Here is a 19293-nt window from a genome sequence, read left to right on the forward strand (position 1 = left end):
GTGTTCAAAATGTACAATGACATCACAAGAAGATCCTCAGCAAACAGACATCATTTTTATCATACAATGGCACAAGTGATGAGTTCATTATTAGACTTTGCGGCACACGTGACAGTGATGAGGTAATTATTACATCACTGTGTGTCAGCTTAATGTCGTAGGAAAACCCACAGTCCTGCAAGTCTCAGTGAGTGAGTGAGTGAGTTGGGTTTAACGCCGCTTTTAACACTATTCCAGTTACATCACGGCGTGTCAGCTTAATGTGGGAGGAAAGCCCGAAGTGATGCAGGTCACTGACGTTTACCACTTTGGTGAAACCCACGAGCACAGGTATGGTGCTGACATTGGTTCATAGAATCATACGTGTCTGGCGTGCCCAAGGGACGCAACTCTGCACTGCGAATTGCGGCGCCTCAGACGACTGGGACACCCGTGCCCACGTGTCTACAGACGGGTGTCCTCCTCATCATTATTGACGTCATTAATATACCCGTAATTAACACTTCCGTCCTTGCTTTCTGCGCTTCTGTGATTAACGTCATCGACAAAGACATTATCTTCTACGTCACTGGTTTCTTCCAAGTAATACGTCGATTTCACTATGATCGGAGCAGGAATAGCGGACGCGTTCGACTGGATGCTTCTCATGGAATGGGTTGAAATAACGCTAACTTCTCGCTCAATGAGAACTCTGGGTGGTCCTTTTCTGATGGCGTCGTGACTGACTTTTCCATTTGTTGTGACATCCGGGTTACTTTTGTCTGCTACGCCCTCTGGCGGATGTATTATGGCAACAGCAAGGCTCTTTCCCCACGGCTGTAGCTCGGCACTTCCAAATATGGCAAAGACTGTTACGCCGAAGACATAGCAACCAATAATCATGAAGAACACTGATCGCCATTCTTCCAGAGTGCCCTGAATACCATGAAAAACAAGTTATGAATATCAGTGCAAGCTGCATTCTAAAATTTCATGTAAACTTCAATAATAAGGAGATGATTATCTTTGCCACGAGGATAACAGCGGCGGGGTGGAGAGGGTGGGGGTTTAGGAAGAGACGAGGTGAAATTGGGTTTTACGTCGCGACCAAGATTATTACACTTATATGACGACGTGTGTGTGTGTGTGTGTGTGTGTGTGTGTGTGTGTGTGTGTGTGTGTGTGTGTGTGTGCGTGTCTGCTTATACTAGTTCGGACTTATGCCGATGTATAGTGTTAGCTCACTGAGATACCATGCCGCAGTTTAACATGAATACCCCACTCAGACACAGTATACTGACTCCGAGCCGACCAGTCCTTGTTTTAGCCCTTAATGCCGAGCGCCAGAAAGGGCAACAATAAGTACCATCTTTTAACGTCTTTTGGTATGACGCAGCCGGGGATCGAACCCCGACTTCCGCTCTCCGGGCATACACTCTACCACTAGTCCACGGAGGCGGCCGGCGACTTATAATGAAATGAAATATAACGCATTTTGGTTTTCACCATCTTTTCTTATATCAACAAAACAAGACCATGACATTTGCAATCATTATGACTAGAACGTATGAAAGCAGCTAGTGGGTGAAGCTGAGGTTTCCGTTAATTTGATTGCACTCAGCAATATTCCAGCTATATGATGGCGGCCTGTAAGTAATCGAATCTGGACCAGACCATGCTGAAATCAATATCATGAGAATCGATCCACGCAATTGGGATAAGAAGACAAGCATCAACCAAGTCAGTGAGCCTGCCCACCCGAACCCTTTAGTCGCCTCTTACGACAAGCATGGTCGCCTCTGACGATAAGCATAGTCGCCTCTTACGATAAGCACAGTCGCCTCTTACGACAAACATAGTCGCCTCTTACGACAAACAAAGTCGCCTCTTACGACAAGCATAGTCCCCTCTTACGATAAGAATAGTCGCCTCTTACGACAAGCATAGTCGCCTCTTACGACAAGCATAGTCGTCTCTTACTACAAGCATAGTCGCCTCTTACGACAAGCATAGTCGCCTCTTAGGACAAGCATAGTCGCCTCTGACGACAAGAATAGTCGCCTCTTACGACAAGCATAGTCGCCTCTTACGACAAACAAAGTCGCCTCTTACGACAAGCATAGTCGCCTCTTACGGGAAGTATAGTCGCCTCTTAGGGCAAGCATAGTCGCCTCTTACGACAAGCATAGTCGCCTCTTACGACAAACATAGTCGCCTCTTACCACAAACATAGTCGCCTCTTACCACAAACATAGTCGCCTCTGACGGCAAGCATAGTCGCCTCTTACGACAAACATGGGTTGCTGAAGACCTATTCTAACCCGATTAGGTTAATGTCATACTTACATCTGGGGTCAAGCTGGAGACGGTTATGGGTGCAAATATCGACACAAAGGCTCCCACCCCGACAAACATGCCCGTTATGACGCTCGCTAATCTGAAATTGAAATATCTTCATGCATTCGTATCATGACTTTACTTAAAACGCAAAGTGCCATTCAGCTGACAGCATACACGTGTAAGGGTGGCACGGGTGGCCCAGTCGTCTAAGGCGCCGCGATTCGCTGTGCAGAGTTGCGTCCCTTGGGCAGGCCAGAAACCTATGATTGTGGGTTCGAATCCCGATTCGCCCCGATTATGTTTCTAGGTTTGTCAGCACCATACCCGTGCTCGTGGGTTTCACCGAAGTGGTAAACGTCTGAGACCTGCATCACTTTGGGCTTTCCTCCCACATTAAGCTGACACGCCATGATATAACTGGAAAAGTGTTAAAAGAGGCGTTAAACCCACCTCAATCACTCACTCACTCACTCACTCACTCACTCACTCACTACACATGTAAAATAATTGAAACAAACATGCGTGTGCGACATGACCAGACTTATCATTATCGTCATAGGATTTTGTCTGATACAAATATTCCATGACGTCATAATGCGTGATGACGTCATAATTCGTAATGTGACGTCATTATGCATGATGTGACGTTATAACGCGTGATGTGACGTCATTAATTGCTTCTTACGTCACAATTGACTGTGTTAGAACAGTCTGTCGAATGTGGAACATTCTTTTTCACTTCCATGTAACATTTGTCAACGGAAGAACGGGTATCTGTTTCTACCACTTATACATAAGAGGCGCCGTCGTTTAGCTGGAACATTGCTGAGTGCGGCTTTAAATAACGAACAACGTTCGCGCATCATTGCGAAGGTCTGGGTTCGATACATCCTCATAATGTGTGAAGCCCACGTATAATGTCCACGTCTAGAATATTGCTTAAAAGCGGCGTTAAACCAAACTCAATTGATCACTGCTACATAAGGAGTGGGACGAGTGGACAAGTGGGCATAGGCTCAGCAAGTCTCTGTGAACATGTGCGTCCACTAGATTGCAACGTCCAACCATCATAATATGATTATCTTCGATCAGACTCGTATTCGTGTTCACAAGAACAGTTTGCCTATGATCTCCGTATCTTCCTTAAGGTGAGGGAAAATGAATTGGGATGCAACGTCGCATTCAGGATTGTAGCACTCATATAGCGACGTGCCTGCAAGTGCGTGCGTGCGTGCGTGCCTGCCTGCCTGCCTGCGTGCGTGCGTAATCATAATGATAATAACAGTTTACAGTTTTATAAAGCGCTGGTGTCCAGTTCGAAGAACTGCTCAAAATCGCTTCATTTGAGACATTACACAGCTAGGAAAACACAAAGCCTCAATACTCTAAGAAATATTTGGTGAAAAGATAGGTTTTGAGTCTTGATCGGAACAAAGTAGGACTGTCAATGTTCCTAATATCCAATGGCAGCCTACTCCATAGCTCGGGGGGTAATACGTACCTTGGTGCGATATCAAGTGGGACAATGGAGGATGCGGCAAAGGAACAAGACTGGAAGAACATGGTGACAACAAAGAGCACCACGCCCACAATTTTCTGATCTTCACCGATGTAACCAATACCTACAGTGATCGCAGCACAGGTCAAAAAGCCTGGCGAGACAAGAAAAAGACGGGATTATAATCAGCGATCGGCATGACCAAGAATGCGCAGTGAGTTCGTGTTTTGTTTTGTTTGTTTGTTGATTGACGCCTCACTGAACAATATTCCAGCTATATGACGGCGGTTTATAATTAATCGAGTCTGGACCACACAATCCAGGAATTGAAATCACGAGCATCGATCCACGCAATTGGGATCAATGACATGCATCAATCAAGTCAGCGAGCCTGTCCATCCGATCCTGTTAGTCGCCTCTAACGACAAGCATCGTCGCATTTTACAGCAAGAATGGGTTCTGATGACCGATTCTACCCCGGATCTTCACGGGTCCAGTGAGTAGATTGAGCTGAAACAATGCCGATGCGAAGGTAAAATATAATTTTAATTTTTTAACTATTTTAAACATTTAAAAATCGAGGTCACCAGTGACATACCAGTTGATTGGATAACCTTCCTGTTGACCGTTGTGCTTATATTTCGTTTGGACATCTGGTCAGCCACGACACCCCAGAAAATGACCCCGAGAAATCTTGAGGCAAAAGGGACAGACGAGACGATGGCATTCTGGAAAATAATCCAACAGTAATGAGTGGGGGAGTTTGGTTTAACGCCGCTTTTACGAGTATTCCAGTTATACACGGGTCTAGGGCGCCGCGATTCGCTGTGCAGAGTTGCGTCCCTTTGACACGCCAGAAACCTATGATTGAGGGTTCGAATCCCGGTTCGCCCCAATTATGTTTCTAGGTTTGTCAGCACCATACCCGTGTTCGTGGGTTTCACCGAAATGGTAAACCTCTGAGACCTGCATCACTTCGGGCTTTCCTCCCACATTAAGCTGACACGCCGTGATATAACTGGAATAATGTTAAAAGCGGCGTTAAACCCAACTCACTCACTCACTCACTCACTCCAGTTACACACAGCGTGTCAGTTTGATGTGGGAAGCTCGAAGTTATACATGCCTCAGACGTTTACCATTTCGGTGAAACCCACGAGCACGGGTATGGTGCTGATAAACATATCAACATAATCGGGGCGAACCGGATTCGAACTCACAGTTTCAGACTAATAATCCAATATTATCACTCAGAACAGCCGCCGAAGTCTTGTTTGTTGTGGGTAGCGTTACGCACAGATTAGCAATATTTTAGCTTTGTGATGTCGGGTTGCAAATGATCGAATTCTGGTAAAGCAAATCAATGACTGAATGAATGATCAACTATCCGTCCCGTTCGGGCACATAGACACCCAATAGACATCAGACGCCTCTTGTGACAAAGGGGCGGTAAGGTAACCTAGTGGTTAAAGCGTTCGCTCGTCACGCCGAAGACCCGGGTTCGATTCCCGATGTGGGTACAATGTGTGAAGCCAATTTCTGGTGTCCCCCGCCGTTATTTTGGGGGAATGTCGCTGAAAGCGACGTAAAACCATACTCACTCATTCACTCTTGTAAGAAGCAGGTCCCTTTACAAAGCCATCTTAGCGCTTAGGTAATCGTAACACCCATCTTGTAATACTGGCTTAGGGCCCCATTTCACAAGACCGCCAAGACACACACACACGCACGCACGCACGCACGCACGGACGGACGCACACACACACACACACGTACACACACACTCACGCCAAACAATCACACACGCATACACACACTCTCACTCTCTCAAACACACACATGCAACTCTCAAACACACACATACACACTTTCTCACACACACTTGCATGCGCGTCGCTATATAAGTTCAATAATTTTGAACGCGGCGTTAAACCCCATTTCACTTCACCTCACCTAATGTCACGAAGAAGTCTTAGCTTGGCTTCGTTGTCGTAAATCGATGCTAAACTACGGGTGTTTCGAACGACGGCTATACCTGGTGGCCTTAAGTCATGTTATGAGAAGACTTAGACTGACCTGTTCTATGGGGAACCGGAGCACGTCCCTCATGTACTTGGGGAGGTAGGTGAAGAAAATGGTTGCACACCACATGTGGACTGTCTGGATACAGATGAAAGCCCACAGCGGTACCGATGTCAGCAGGCTCTTGTAGGGGATAAATGTACTCTGTTGGGGAGATAAACGTGTCAGGTTAAGAATCACAACCCTAAACTATTGGCTGAGGAGAAGATGAAGGAAAGAAGAGACAGAGAGACAGGCAGACAGAGAGAGAGTGATGAGAGACAGCGAGAGAGGGTGGGAGAGAGTTACAGGGGAGAGAGAGGAGAGGTAGCGAGAAAGAGGAGGGAGGGTGGGAGGGGGTTAGAGGAGAGAGAATCCTATCTTTACCTTATCGGGAACGGTTCTGATGTTAGCTTTGATATACTTCTTTTCTGCCTCCGAGATCCACTTGTGTTCATCAGGTGTGTCATAGACCATCAGCCACCAAACCAGACACCACAACAAGCTCAAACCTCCTGGAAGACGTGCCGGGAAGAGAATGAGAATGGGTGTGGAGGCGGAGAATGAGAATGGGTGTGGAGACGGAGGATGAGAATGGGTGTGGAGGCGGAGAATGAGAATGGTTGTGGAGGCGGAGAATGAGAATGGGTGTGGAGGCGGAGAATGAGAATGGGTGTGGAGGCGGAGGATGAGAATGGGTGTGGAGGCGGAGGATGAAAATGGATGTGGAGGCTGAGGATGAGAATGGGTGTGGAGGCGGAGGATGAGAATGGGTGTGGAGGCGGAGGATGAGAATGGGTGTGGAGGCGGAGAATGAGAATAGTTGTGGAGGCGGAGAATGAGAATGGGTGTGGAGGCGGAGAATGAGAATGGGTGTGGAGGCGGAGGATGAGAATGGGTGTGGAGGCGGAGGATGAAAATGGATGTGGAGGCTGAGGATGAGAATGGGTGTGGAGGCGGAGGATGAGAATGGGTGTGGAGGCGGAGGATGAGAATGGGTGTGGAGGCGGAGAATGAGAATGGTTGTGGAGGCGGAGAATGAGAATGGGTGTGGAGGCGGAGAATGAGAATGGGTGTGGAGGCGGAGGATGAGAATGGGTGTGGAGGCGGAGGATGAGAATGGGTGTGGAGGCGGAGGATGAGAATGGGTGTGGAGGCGGAGGATGAAAATGGATGTGGAGGCTGAGGATGAGAATGGGTGTGGAGGCGGAGGATGAGAATGGGTGTGGAGGCGGAGGATGAGAATGGGTGTGGAGGCGGAGAATGAGAATGGGTGTGGAGGCGGAGATTGAGAATAGTTGTGGAGGCGGAGAATGAGAATGGGTGTGGAGGCGTGGAATGAGAATGGGTGTGGAGGCGGAGAATGAGAATGGGTGTGGAGGCAGAGAATGAGAATGGTTTTCGAAGCGGAGGATGAGAATGGGTGTGGAGGCGGAGGATTAGAATGAATGTGTGGAGGCAGAGAATGAGAATGGGTCTCGAGGCGTGGAATGAGAATGGGTGTGGAGGCGGAGAATGAGAATGGGTGTGGAGGCGTGGAATGAGAATGGGTGTGGAGGCAGAGAATAGAATGGTTTTCGAAGCGGAGGATGAGAATGGGTGTGGAGGCGGAGGATTAGAATGAATGTGTGGAGGCAGAGAATGAGAATGGGCCTGGAGGCGGAGAATGAGAATGGGTGTGGAGGCGGAGAATGAGAATGGGTGTGGAGGCGGAGAATGAGAATGGGTGTGGAGGCGGAGAATGAGAATGGGTATGGAGGCGGAGAATGAGAATGGGTGTGGAGGCGTGGAATGAGAATGGGTGTGGAGGCGGAGATTGAGAATGGGTGTGAAGGCGGGGGATGAGAATGGGTGTGGAGGCGGAGAATGAGAATGGGCCTGGAGGCAGAGAATGAGAATGGGTGTGGAGGCGGAGAATGAGAATGGGTGTGGAGGCGGAGAATGAGAATGGGTGTGGAGGCGATTATACACGATTTTTATTTAAAAGAGTGAATGAGTATGGTTTTACGCCGCTTTTAGCAATATTCCAGCAATATCACGGCGGGGAACACCAGAAATGGGCTTCACACATTGTACCCATGTCGGGAATCGAACCATTTCGGCGTGACGAGCGAACGCTTTAACCACTAGGCTGCCCGACCGTCCCAGATGGTAACCTTCACTTCACAAACCCATTAATCGTATTCCATTAATTTTTGTGCGTAATCATCCTATGTTTGTGAGTGAGTGAGTGTGTTCGGTTTAACGCCGCTTCTAGCAATATTCCAGCAATATCACGGCGGGGGACACCAGACATGGGCTTCACACATTGTACCCATGTCGGGAATCGAACCCGGGCCTTCGGCGTGACGAGCTAACGCTTTAACCACTCGGCTACCCGACCGCCCCCTATGTTTGTGAATGTAAATCGTTCTTTCGTTATTGTGTACTTATTGTATTACCAAACACATAGAAGACGAAAGGCCAGCCATTGTCTAGAGGGATCGTGCACAGGAACCCGGAAATGAGGGAAGACACCAGACTTCCGATGTTGACACCTACAACAGATAACTAGTTGTCAGGGTATGAGTAGAACTAGTTGTCAGGGTATGAGTAGAACTAGTTGTCAGGGTATGAGTAGAACTAGTTGTCAGGGTATGAGTAGAACTAGTTGTCACGGTATGAGTAGAACTAGTTGTCACGGTATGAATATGACTACTTGTCAAGGTATGAGTAGAACTAGTTGTCAAGGTATGAGTAGAACTAGTTGTCAAGGTATGAGTAGAACTAGCTGTCACGGTATGAGTAGAACTAGTTGTCACGGTATGAGTAGAACTAGTTGTCACGGTATGAGTAGAACTAGTTGTCAAGGTATGAGTAGAACTAGTTGTCAAGGTATGAGTAGAACTAGTTGTCACGGTATGAGTAGAACTAGTTGTCACGGTATGAGTAGAACTAGTTGTCAAGGTATGAGTAGAACTAGTTGTCAAGGTATGAGTAGAACTAGTTGTCAAGGTATGAGTAGAACTAGTTGTCAAGGTATGAGTAGAACTAGCTGTCACGGTATGAGTAGAACTAGTTGTCAAGGTATGAGTAGAACTAGTTGTCACGGTATGAGTAGAACTAGTTGTCAAGGTATGAGTAGAACTAGCTGTCACGGTATGAGTAGAACTAGTTGTCAAGGTATGAGTAGAACTAGTTGTCAAGGTATGAGTAGAACTAGTTGTCAAGGTATGAGTAGAACTAGCTGTCACGGTATGAGTAGAACTAGCTGTCAAGGTATGAGTAGAACTAGTTGTCACGGTTTGAGTAGAACTAGTTGTCAAGGTATGAGTAGAACTAGTTGTCAAGGTATGAGTGTAACTACTTGTCAAGGTAAGAGTAGAACCATCTGTCAAGGTATGAATATAACTACTTGTCAATGAATGAGTGTAACTACTTGTCAATGAATGAGTGTAACTAGTGAGTGAGTGAGTGAGTGAGTTGGGTTTAACGCCGCTTTTAACAGTATTCCAGTTATATCACGGCGTGTCAGCTTAATGTGGGAGGAAAGCCCGAAATGATGCAGGTCTAAGACGTTTACCACTTCGGTGAAACCCACGAGCACGGGTATGGTGCAGACAAACCTAGAAACATAATCGGGGCGAACCGGGATTCGAACCCACAATCATAGGTTTCTGGCGTGCCCAAGGGACGCAACTCTGTACAGCGAATCGCGGCGCCTTAGACGACTGGGCCACCCGTGCCCCCGAGTGTAACTACTTGTCAAGGTATGAGAAACTGGTTGTCAGGGTATGAACATAAGCATTGACAAGGTATGCAAATAGGTCTAACGTCTACAGTCTAAAGTTAACAGACAAAAGAATGAACCCTTGGTCAAAAAATGAAAAAGGTTTATGATCTGCTCTTTCCCTGGTTTGGTTACAGTGAAACCGAAGAGCATGTGTGAAAACTGGTTTCCGCCAAATTCAGCATTATCCACGAGGTTTGAACCAGGACAAATCTGTGGTTAAGCTTTGTAATGCTGAGGCCTGAGGTTAATCAATTCTTGCTATTTATGTAAGAAGAAATCTAGAAATGTTCATTTTTTGCCATCTGACATACACAAGAGAAAAACGTTCGATTATCATTTATTAAGTAAGGATAAGAATTTATGGATGAACAACTTCTTTATTACAATTAACAGCGACGTTTCGGTGTAGGTTCTAACACGGTTATCAAGCTTGATACTATTTCTAAATGCCTATCAAAGAAGTTATCGTTTATAATATTACTTCATCCTCAACTAGTGCAGCTCGTTATCTTGAACCATGGCTTTTTGGTATGTTTTGTTAGTTATCTTACCGGACAGTGTCCAGGACACAAGTTGCACCTTCTCTTCATCAGGGGCCCAGTGTCCCCACAGTTCCTGGGTTGCGGGCAGAATGGTTCCCTAGAACATACAGTGTGTCCAACAAGCTCCATAACCAGCAACAGATGCACGTTATTCTACATTTGTGTGTTTTCTATTACTTGATCACGAGATTTTCGCCGACCCATAATATAAAATAATATCTAACTGGATCCACAGACCTCTAAAATCACTATCCATTTAGAATGAGAATGTCATGAAAACTGCGTCCCATTTAGTCATTCAGACTGGGCATTTTGAAATTACTTTATCGTAGTGGAATTATATTTAATTCCGAACGTCATTTGGGATAGATCAATAAATGAAAGCACAAATAAGACATGTAAAATGAAACTTGAGACCCGTCACTCGTTCCGCAAAACGATCACAGCGCTCAGGTGATTGTAACTCCATATCTTAACATATAGGTTTATGTCGCAGTAGTGGTAGCATCTCTTCATAGAAAGCACGTTCCATCTAAAACTAAACACTGAGAGGTTCATTTGAACAGATTCGTTTCATGCAAAGTATCTGTTACATCACTGCAGCAAAGTTTCAGGATAGTTTCGCGGGCATATTAATAATAAATTTCAATCGTTCCGGAACAGGCATAGACGGAAACAACCAATCACAAAGCAGCATACCGAGAAGCAACCAATGACGACCCTCATGGCAATGAGCAGGTACATGTGACCTCGGGCACCGAAGGGGGTGAGAAGGTTCATCACCGAACTTATGGTCATGCTGATTCCCACGACTTTCTTAGCCCCGAATTTCTTGGAAATCAAGCCACTGATGGCAGGGGCCATGAAGCCGAAGTATAGGACGGAGGAGAGGATGATGCCCTGGGTGGCTTCATCCCAGTCGAACTCTCCCGGAGGGGGGATCTGTGGCAACAAATTACTGTTTATACATATGTATAGCCTTGGGGGCAAAAATGGCATATCATCAAGCAACGTTAAAAATAATGAATATATTAATAAACAGAGAAAGATAGTTCACATAGTGACTCTTCCCAGTGCTTAATACATTAAACAACGGTTCTAACGAAGTCAAAGAAACCATTAACTTTAGCTCGTCATTACCGTAGTTCATTATAAGGATAAAAACAGCACAGTTCGTTATAAATGTGTTCGTTATAAACGTGTAAGTGGTATAACTGATGAGTTCTGAGCTTCACGTGGAAGGAATTGCGTTATAATGGAATCTTTTGTTGTGGTCATCAGATGATGTCAAAGAGGCACACCAACATAAGCCTGGGTCAGTTGAGCGAAACGTTTCGCAAGTCATTAAAATAAACAGGAGTCCGTGACCTTAGGAAAATGTGCAGCGATCAGGTACTTGAAGAAATGAGTACACCGATAGGGAAGCGTGGCAGGGAGAGCCCTTGAAGACAACCACGAGAAGCAACGACATAGTAACGACATGGTAACGACATGGCCGGTGAATGTCTGAGCGTCATGTTGCTCGTCCTGATATATATATATATATATATTAGGCATATTCCAAGACGGAGTTCATTCCATTATCACAGAAACTTGGCAATGGGAAAAGTATCATGTCGTTGGGTTCCAAAGCTTCTGACGTTTATTAGAAAATGCACCAGGTAACACATGTCTCGTGATAATGTGGCTCTGTTTGAAGCTCAATCAATCAGTTTATTGGGTAATAAGGCCTCAGGCCCACGTGCAGATATATACAATTTAGTTTCACATCAAATGATGTGTGAAATAATATTCACAGGTAAGAAGAACGAAAACATAGCATTTTTAACACAATTGGCTAAGTTCTCAAAATAGTTTACACCAGTAGAGTTTAACATTCTGACTCGTATGTCTTTAGTGAGTGAGTATGGTTTTACGCCGCTTTTAGCAATATTCCAGCAATATCACTGCGGGGGACACCAAGGGGTTTCACACATTGTACCCATGTCGGGAATCGAACCCGGGTCTTCGGCGTGACGAGCGAACGCTTTAACCATTAAGTTACCCGACTGCCCCAGTATGTCTTTACGATTATTACCAGTAATAAAGTCTAAAGGAAATATTTTGAGCGAATATCTTCATAAATTGGGAAAACAAGAATGAAATGAATTTCATTTTCAACTGCCCTTAACTTGCACAATGGACAAAACCGGAGTGTCTTATCGATGCCATTCCTCCTTCCTGTGTTATGTATAATTCCCAGTTCTCCAAGACGTAAAAGGGTAAGCTTGCATCGCTTTTCTTTTGAAAATATATTTAATAGATAGTGATAATGATGTCTTAAATAATGAACACAGTTCTAATTTCGAGCATCCAGACACTTCAGAATACCATGTTTGTGCCATGTTTGTGCATGACAGTCCTTAACCCTCAGTATAAACTATAAATATTCGCGATCACCAGCATCTTGAAATTCCCACACGTTCGAAGCCATGAGAATTAAACATTCTTAATAGCAGAAACCTACCAACGGCATCAAACCAAACTAACATATCGTAACACCGTTTTGGAAATCTCTCGAGACATATTAAGAGGCTTAAACCCATATCTTAAACATCTTATGTAAGAATCAATATAAATACCATATCGACCACATTCTCCAAGCACCTACAACAATTGTAGATTTGGAACTAATACCCCAAACAGATTTACAAAACTCCGCTTGGAAACGTTCGAGAAACAACCATTTATGTACACCCCGAATCCCCGAACCATATAAAATAATAGGTTTAATCTGAGAGTCGAACATTTTAAACACTTTAGAAGCGATATTTCGATGATTATAACTGAACTGTTTTATAGGAATTAAAGCTTTACTTGCTTTCAAACTAATGTCTGAACTGTTCTCGACCAACACAGTCTGTTAGAAATTTAACACCCTAATAACTGTAATATGTAGAAACCTTGACATGCATATGCCCTAGTTTCCATTTCTCGTAGTTCCTTAACTTACCACCATAACGAAAAACTAAGATATCAGTTTTATCCATGTCAACTTTTAAACCCCATTTGTTACAAAATGTGTGTAATACATCAATCTTTTTCTGTTGTTAAAGAACTGGATCTGCAAAAATACACAAGTCATCCGCATATAAGAGAAGAACCAATTCCAGTTAAGCCTCATGTACAAAAATCCCTCTACCACCACACCGTTGGATCTCCTCTTCTGATTTATGAATAACGAAAACAAAAGAGGACTTATAACGCACCCTTGTCATACACCACTGAGAGTGTTAAAATAATCTCAGATGCTACTCTTTGAAATTTTAACACAAGCAAGAGTTTTAGAATAAATGTCCTGTATGATAGTAACTATTTCCCATGAATTCCATTTGAATGCAGAACAAACCAAAGAAGATCCCTAATAATAGAGTCGAAAGCTTTCTGAAAGTCTATGAACATACAGTAAAATCTTCCTTTTGACTTAGACAAATATTTCTGCACTAATGATTGGGGAATAAACATGTTATCCACTGCGGACTATCCTTTTTTCGGAAGCCAGCCTGACATTCCGTGAGTTTATCATGTAACTCAACAAAATGCTGTAATCTATTATTCAAAACCTGGGTAAAAACCTCACCACAAATATCAATCAAGGAAATGACCCTATAATTATAAACAACATGAACATTACCTTTTTTGTGGAGAGGGAAGATAATACCTTCAGACCATTGATCTGGAAAACTACCTCTGCATAGAATGTTGTTAAAGAGAACTAGAAGATGTGGAATTAAAACATCACTGCCATACTTTATCATCTCTGGTAAAATACCATCAGGACCAGCTGCTTTACCACATTTGAGGGATTCTATGGCTTCTGAAACCTGTTTAGCCGTTATATCTTGATTCAGCAAACTGTCAACACCCTCATCGTTACATACATAACAATTGATGCTATTAACTCGATCCTCTGTTATACAGGTTTGCAGAACGCAACATATGAACATCAGTTCCATTATCAGTTATGTTCAAAACAGTTTTAAAGTAATCAGTCCACTGAGAAACACCAATACTGGGTGGTTACGGGTGGCTTCCGTAGGTGAAATTTCGGTTCGGACCAAAATATTTTTGAATTTCTCTTATCATAACAGGAGAATATTTACAATAGCAGATTCATCAAATACATCCTTTTTTCGCCGGTTATATCTCTAAATCTATTGTGGACTACATGAAAGTTCTTTAAAGAGTCTATATCTCAACTAATTCTAAACATGTCTAACAGTTTGTATTTACAGCGTTTCATATTTTCACATTCTGCATCAAACCACAGCGAAGAAGCACACAAGCTAATGTTAGTGTTACAGCCATACCACTGTCCTCAGCACACTCTTGAATTATAGATGTCAAATGTTCTGGGTTTTTTTGAAGAGGTAGTACACTGAGATATATCTCCAACTTGCTGTTTAACTTTCGGGATACCGTGGAACAAGAGATTGTTTCGTCGGCTTTGATTTTGGAGGTAGTACAGTTTCGTAGTGAGTGTTTCCACTTCTTTTCTCAAGGATGTATTTTGTTTCTCCAAATGACCACATTTTGAGTTCAAATCAGTAACCGTTGTTGCAAGTGAAGTTAGCGTTGCAGTCATAGTTGATAATTTAGAAGACAAATCAGTCTGAATTTTATCAACTTTGATAGAAACCAACTTTATTTGAGACAGCAGTCTTTCAAAGTCAGAGACACGTGAAGATCCGGGGTAGAATAGGTCTTCAGCAACCCATGCTGGGCGTTAAAGGCGACAACGCTTGTCGTAAAAGGTGACAATGCTTGTTGTAAGAGGCGACTGACGGGATCGGTTGGTCAGGCTCGCAAACATGGTTGATGCATGTCATCGATCTCAATTGCGTGGATCGATGCTCATGATATCAATCACTGGATTGTCTGGTCCAGACTCGATTATTTACAGACCGCCGTCATATAGCTGGAATATTGCTGAGTGCGGTGTTAAACAACAAACAAACAAACATCAAAGTCAGATTTATCAAAATCTGTCATACCTGTTGAGGTTGACTTTCCTTGTTTGGCCCACTGTTTGTTCTTGTCTCAGGACCAGGATTGGGTTCTATCCCAGATCATAATATCAGTATCTGCACAACACATTTTAGTCAATTCTGGGTCAAGTTCAAGTTGTCTCTGACGTGGAGTGAAGAAAAGGTGTCACAAGATGATTCTGCATGTTGTTAAACTTCTGTCTGCTAAGGGTTTGTCTGTATATAGTTGAGTTGTTCCCACTAATACATCATCACATGTCCTTTCACAGAGGTGGTTGCGGATGTGGCTCCTGTTTTCGTTGTACGTAAACAAAGAACTCGTAACTGATCCAGACATTTTGCTCACACAAAAAGCTTCAACAGCATCACAGAAAGATGGTGGCGGAATCAATGTGGGATAAGTACACCATGGTGTAGACCCGTGAAGATTCCGGGGTAGAATAGGTCTTCAGCAACCCATGCTTGCCGTAAAAGGTGACTATGCTTGTCGTAAAAGACGACTAACGGGATCGGGTGGTCAGGCTCGCTGACTTGGTTGATACATGTCATCGATACCAATTGCGTGGATCGATGCTCATGATGTCAATCACTGGATTGTCTGGTCCAGACTCGATTATTTTACCGACCGCCGTCATATAGCTGGAATATTGCTGAGTGCGGCGTTAAACAACAAACAAACAAAACAAATCGACCATGATGTAACCGTAAGACCTGAAGACCATATAGTCAGCAATAACGTTGTACGGATTACCAAGTGGTAAGACAGGTCAAGCAATGGCGTCCATTTTCAAGACGGGGAGTAAGGCAAAACCTCTAGGTTGGGTAAAGGTTCCATTTCCTGCTCGCCAAATGTCAACCGATACAGCCATTTTATGTTTATATGTTCTGCACAACGTCAAACTTTGTGTATTGAAATAATATTCACAAATCTTGCCCACAACCTGAAACGCCGATCTGTCTCACTCACGCATCCGTTTGAAGCTGATCCAGAAGGTTTCTTGCAGCAATTTGTAACTCTGGATGTAACCTGGGATCACCACTTTCATCCTGAAGCCAAACAACAATCAAAACAATGGAAGCATTTGACGTCACCGCCATCACAACTGCCCCACCAGCTTGAAAGGCTATGGCCTCCGTGTTCTAGGATGCTGAGGTAGACATCACTGTGGACCATGGTCCCATTTCTGACAATAACCGGAGCTTAACTGTGCTGCGTGCTTTAGACAATTACGGGATAAAAGTTAGACTAAGGCATGTGGGAAGCTGAGAAAAGGTGTGCTCTTCCACAAGGACATCGCCACTACACAAATAAGTCATTGCCATGTCTACAATACACAAGTTTGGCTTTGAACTCCTTCCGCTCCTACCTTATTCTCCTAATCTGGCTCCGTCAGACTTCCATCTGTTCCAAAACATGAAGACACACTCGAACCCATTTCGACACGAACGATGACGGCATAGCAACTGTGGAGAGCTTACGTTTTGAACAGCCAAGATAAGGACTTCCACGAAACATGGATACAATCCACCAAACATCGTTGGCCAAAGTGTGTCATTGGTACAAAATATACCATATAAATGCCTTTAGGTCAAGTGAAGCTCAGAACTTATCAGCCTACCCTGAAGCTTAATTTTTTTAACGGAAATTACAAAATAATTAAGGTTAAGGAGGCTTTTGTTATCTAAAATGGGGATATTTTCTGCTGTAATTTTGCCAAGTCGTTTTTTTAATCTTTTTTCATAAATTTCAATATTTTATCAAACGGAACCATCCATTTTCGCGTCCTTTTGGTTATTTCGGTTTTCTGAAATCTTATGATGAACACGTTTTGAACTGGTTTAACAAAACAGGAAAATGAAAACTCAATTCACCGATTCTCTTGACGCATTTGATGTGACGTTCGTAGTGTACACCAACCGCTGGGTTAGGTTCGCTCCCGGTCGGGGTGGGGGCGTACTTCCGGTCATGCACACCAGCGCCATGTTGAAGGAGTTGCGCATGAGGGTGCTGCTGATGAAGCCGAACCAGACGATCATGGATGTCATCCATCGCCATGAGGAAATTTTCTGGCGGAAGGGCAGGGGAGCCTTTTTGGAGTTTTTATCATGGCTGTGTGAATTGTCTGAAAGAGTGAGTGAGTTTTGGTTTAACGCCGCTATGAGCAATATTCCAGCAATATCACGGCGGGGGACACCAGAAATGGGCTTCACACATTGTACCCATGTCGGGAATCGAACCCGGGTCTTCGGCGTGACGAGCGAACGCTTTAACCACTAGGATACCCGACCGCCCCTCTGAAAGACATTATACATGTAGTAACATTGTATGTTTCAACGGTTGCGTCAGACGAAATTGCTAAATGGACACAACAGCCTGAAAGACAGGGTTTATCTATCTATAGATTTCGCTTCCAAAACTACGAGTTTTCATTAGCTGTACGATACCGTATATATTTATGCAGGGGCACGTATTTAATTAACGTAAACAGTCTTCGTGACTGAAGACAGACACCATTGAGGGAACGATGTTAATGTTACGAGTAACGTAAACTCTGAAATAGTGACCACTCGAAACCAGAGTTTCAACGTTCATGATTTAATATATTTTTTGTTGTATTTCGTTTACCAGCTCATGAAAGTTCGCAAACAAATACAACTTGAAGGAACTTTATGAAGTAGTGAGTGAGTTTGATTTTACGCCGCTTTTAGCAATATTCCAGCAATATCACGGCGGGGGACACCAGAAATGGGCTTCACACATTGTACCCATGTCGGGAATCGAACCCGGGTCCTCGGCGTGACGAGCGAAAGCTTTAACCACTAGGCAACCCGATCGCCCCACTTTATGAAGTAGCAAATGTAGCATTTCTAAAGAAAACAATAAAACTCTTCAATTTCAAACCACAATTACTATTACAAAATTAATTACATTACATAACTCAAAACTGAAATGGAGGTACGGTGACGGCGCACAGTTGTACCAGAAGCAAACAGGGTGAGGTTTTATGGTGACCACATGAACGGAGGTCATTTCCAAATTTGATCCATCAGTGACCAAAATGATGGCCAATGTACATCAGTCCGTATTTTAACTTGTACCCGTGTTCAGGTGAACACTTGACTTGCCTTTGCATGTGTTTGCGACCGGTGCAGCCGTTGGGGCAGGATGCGCTCACCTGTTCGCGAACGACTGGTATCATGATAGTTTTTCATAAACGCACGCTTATGATAAAGACGAAATCGTACACTTGACAATTAATTATGATTATGGAAATGTTTTTGCCGCTTTTATTACACATTCTGTCCTCTATATACAGCTTGGCCAACGGTATTGGCTAACGACCTGGGTTGTGTGAGTGATCATGTCTTAGTGGCATGTAGGCAGTATTTATACAGTTAACCACCCAGCTCACAGTTCTTGTATCTACAAAACACAACACAAAATATTCCTTCATGCTGCTTTCGTTTTTCTGTCATGTCATGAGATTTGTTTGTTTGTTTGTTGTTTAACACCGCACTCAGCAATATTCCAGTTATACGACGGTGGTCTGTAAATAATCGAGTCTGGACCAGACAATCCAATGATTGATATCATGAGCATCGATCCACGCAATTGGGATCGATGACATGCATCAACCAAGTCAGCGAGCCTGACCACCCGATCCGTTAGTCGCTTTTTACGACAAGCATAGTCACCTTTTACGGCAAGTATGGGTTGCTGAAGACCTATTCTACCCCGAAATCTTCACGGGTCTCATGTCATGAGAGATAATATAGTAATATGAAAGAATCGCGTTGATTTCCTTCAAGTATTATAAATTGAAGACGCCTTGAGTCTTTGATGCAATGTTTTACGCCACATGGGGTCTTTGGCAAGATGTTTAACGGTAACTGGCGTCTTTGACAGAATGTTTAACGGCTCATGGGCTAATAATGTGCAAATTCCTTACCGCTTCAATCTATTTAATTAAAAACCGTATACTTATTTATAAAGTGATTAAAACCACTCATAATCATTATGACCATACCTTCCCGTGTCAAGTTCCCAATCCCATTTTCCTGTTTGGAAGCCAT

At 43.8% G+C, this 19293-nt stretch overlaps 1 protein-coding gene across 1 annotated transcript; it reads right to left on the bottom strand.

The window, feature by feature from the left end:
* Positions 1-444: 444 nt before the first annotated feature.
* LOC139471623 (uncharacterized transporter slc-17.2-like) lies at positions 445-19293 on the bottom strand. Its single transcript, XM_071254013.1, has 11 exons — positions 19248-19293; positions 17092-17342; positions 10892-11134; positions 10202-10289; positions 8320-8415; positions 6266-6393; positions 5894-6043; positions 4416-4545; positions 3821-3971; positions 2326-2416; positions 445-915 (listed from the first exon to the last, which is right to left on the bottom strand). Exons 1-11 carry the CDS (start codon positions 19291-19293, stop codon positions 445-447), a joined length of 1845 nt encoding a protein of 614 aa, XP_071110114.1.

This window comes from Haliotis cracherodii, unplaced genomic scaffold (genome assembly GCF_022045235.1).
Source record: "Haliotis cracherodii isolate W230 unplaced genomic scaffold, xgHalCrac1.p SCAF_23, whole genome shotgun sequence".
Lineage (NCBI taxonomy): Eukaryota > Metazoa > Mollusca > Gastropoda > Lepetellida > Haliotidae > Haliotis > Haliotis cracherodii.

What these genes read in the sequence shown, in the direction of transcription:
- LOC139471623 (XM_071254013.1), bottom strand. Translation starts at nt 19,293, where the DNA reads ATGGCTTCCAAACAGGAAAATGGGATTGGGAACTTGACACGGGAAG. An exon ending in TGGGAACTTGACACGGGAAG is followed by an intron (nt 17,343 to 19,247) that starts GTATGGTCATAA and finishes TCACTCTTTCAG; the next exon opens with ACAATTCACACAGCCATGAT. An exon ending in TCAGAACCGTTCCCGATAAG is followed by an intron (nt 6,044 to 6,265) that starts GTAAAGATAGGA and finishes TCTCCCCAACAG; the next exon opens with AGTACATTTATCCCCTACAA.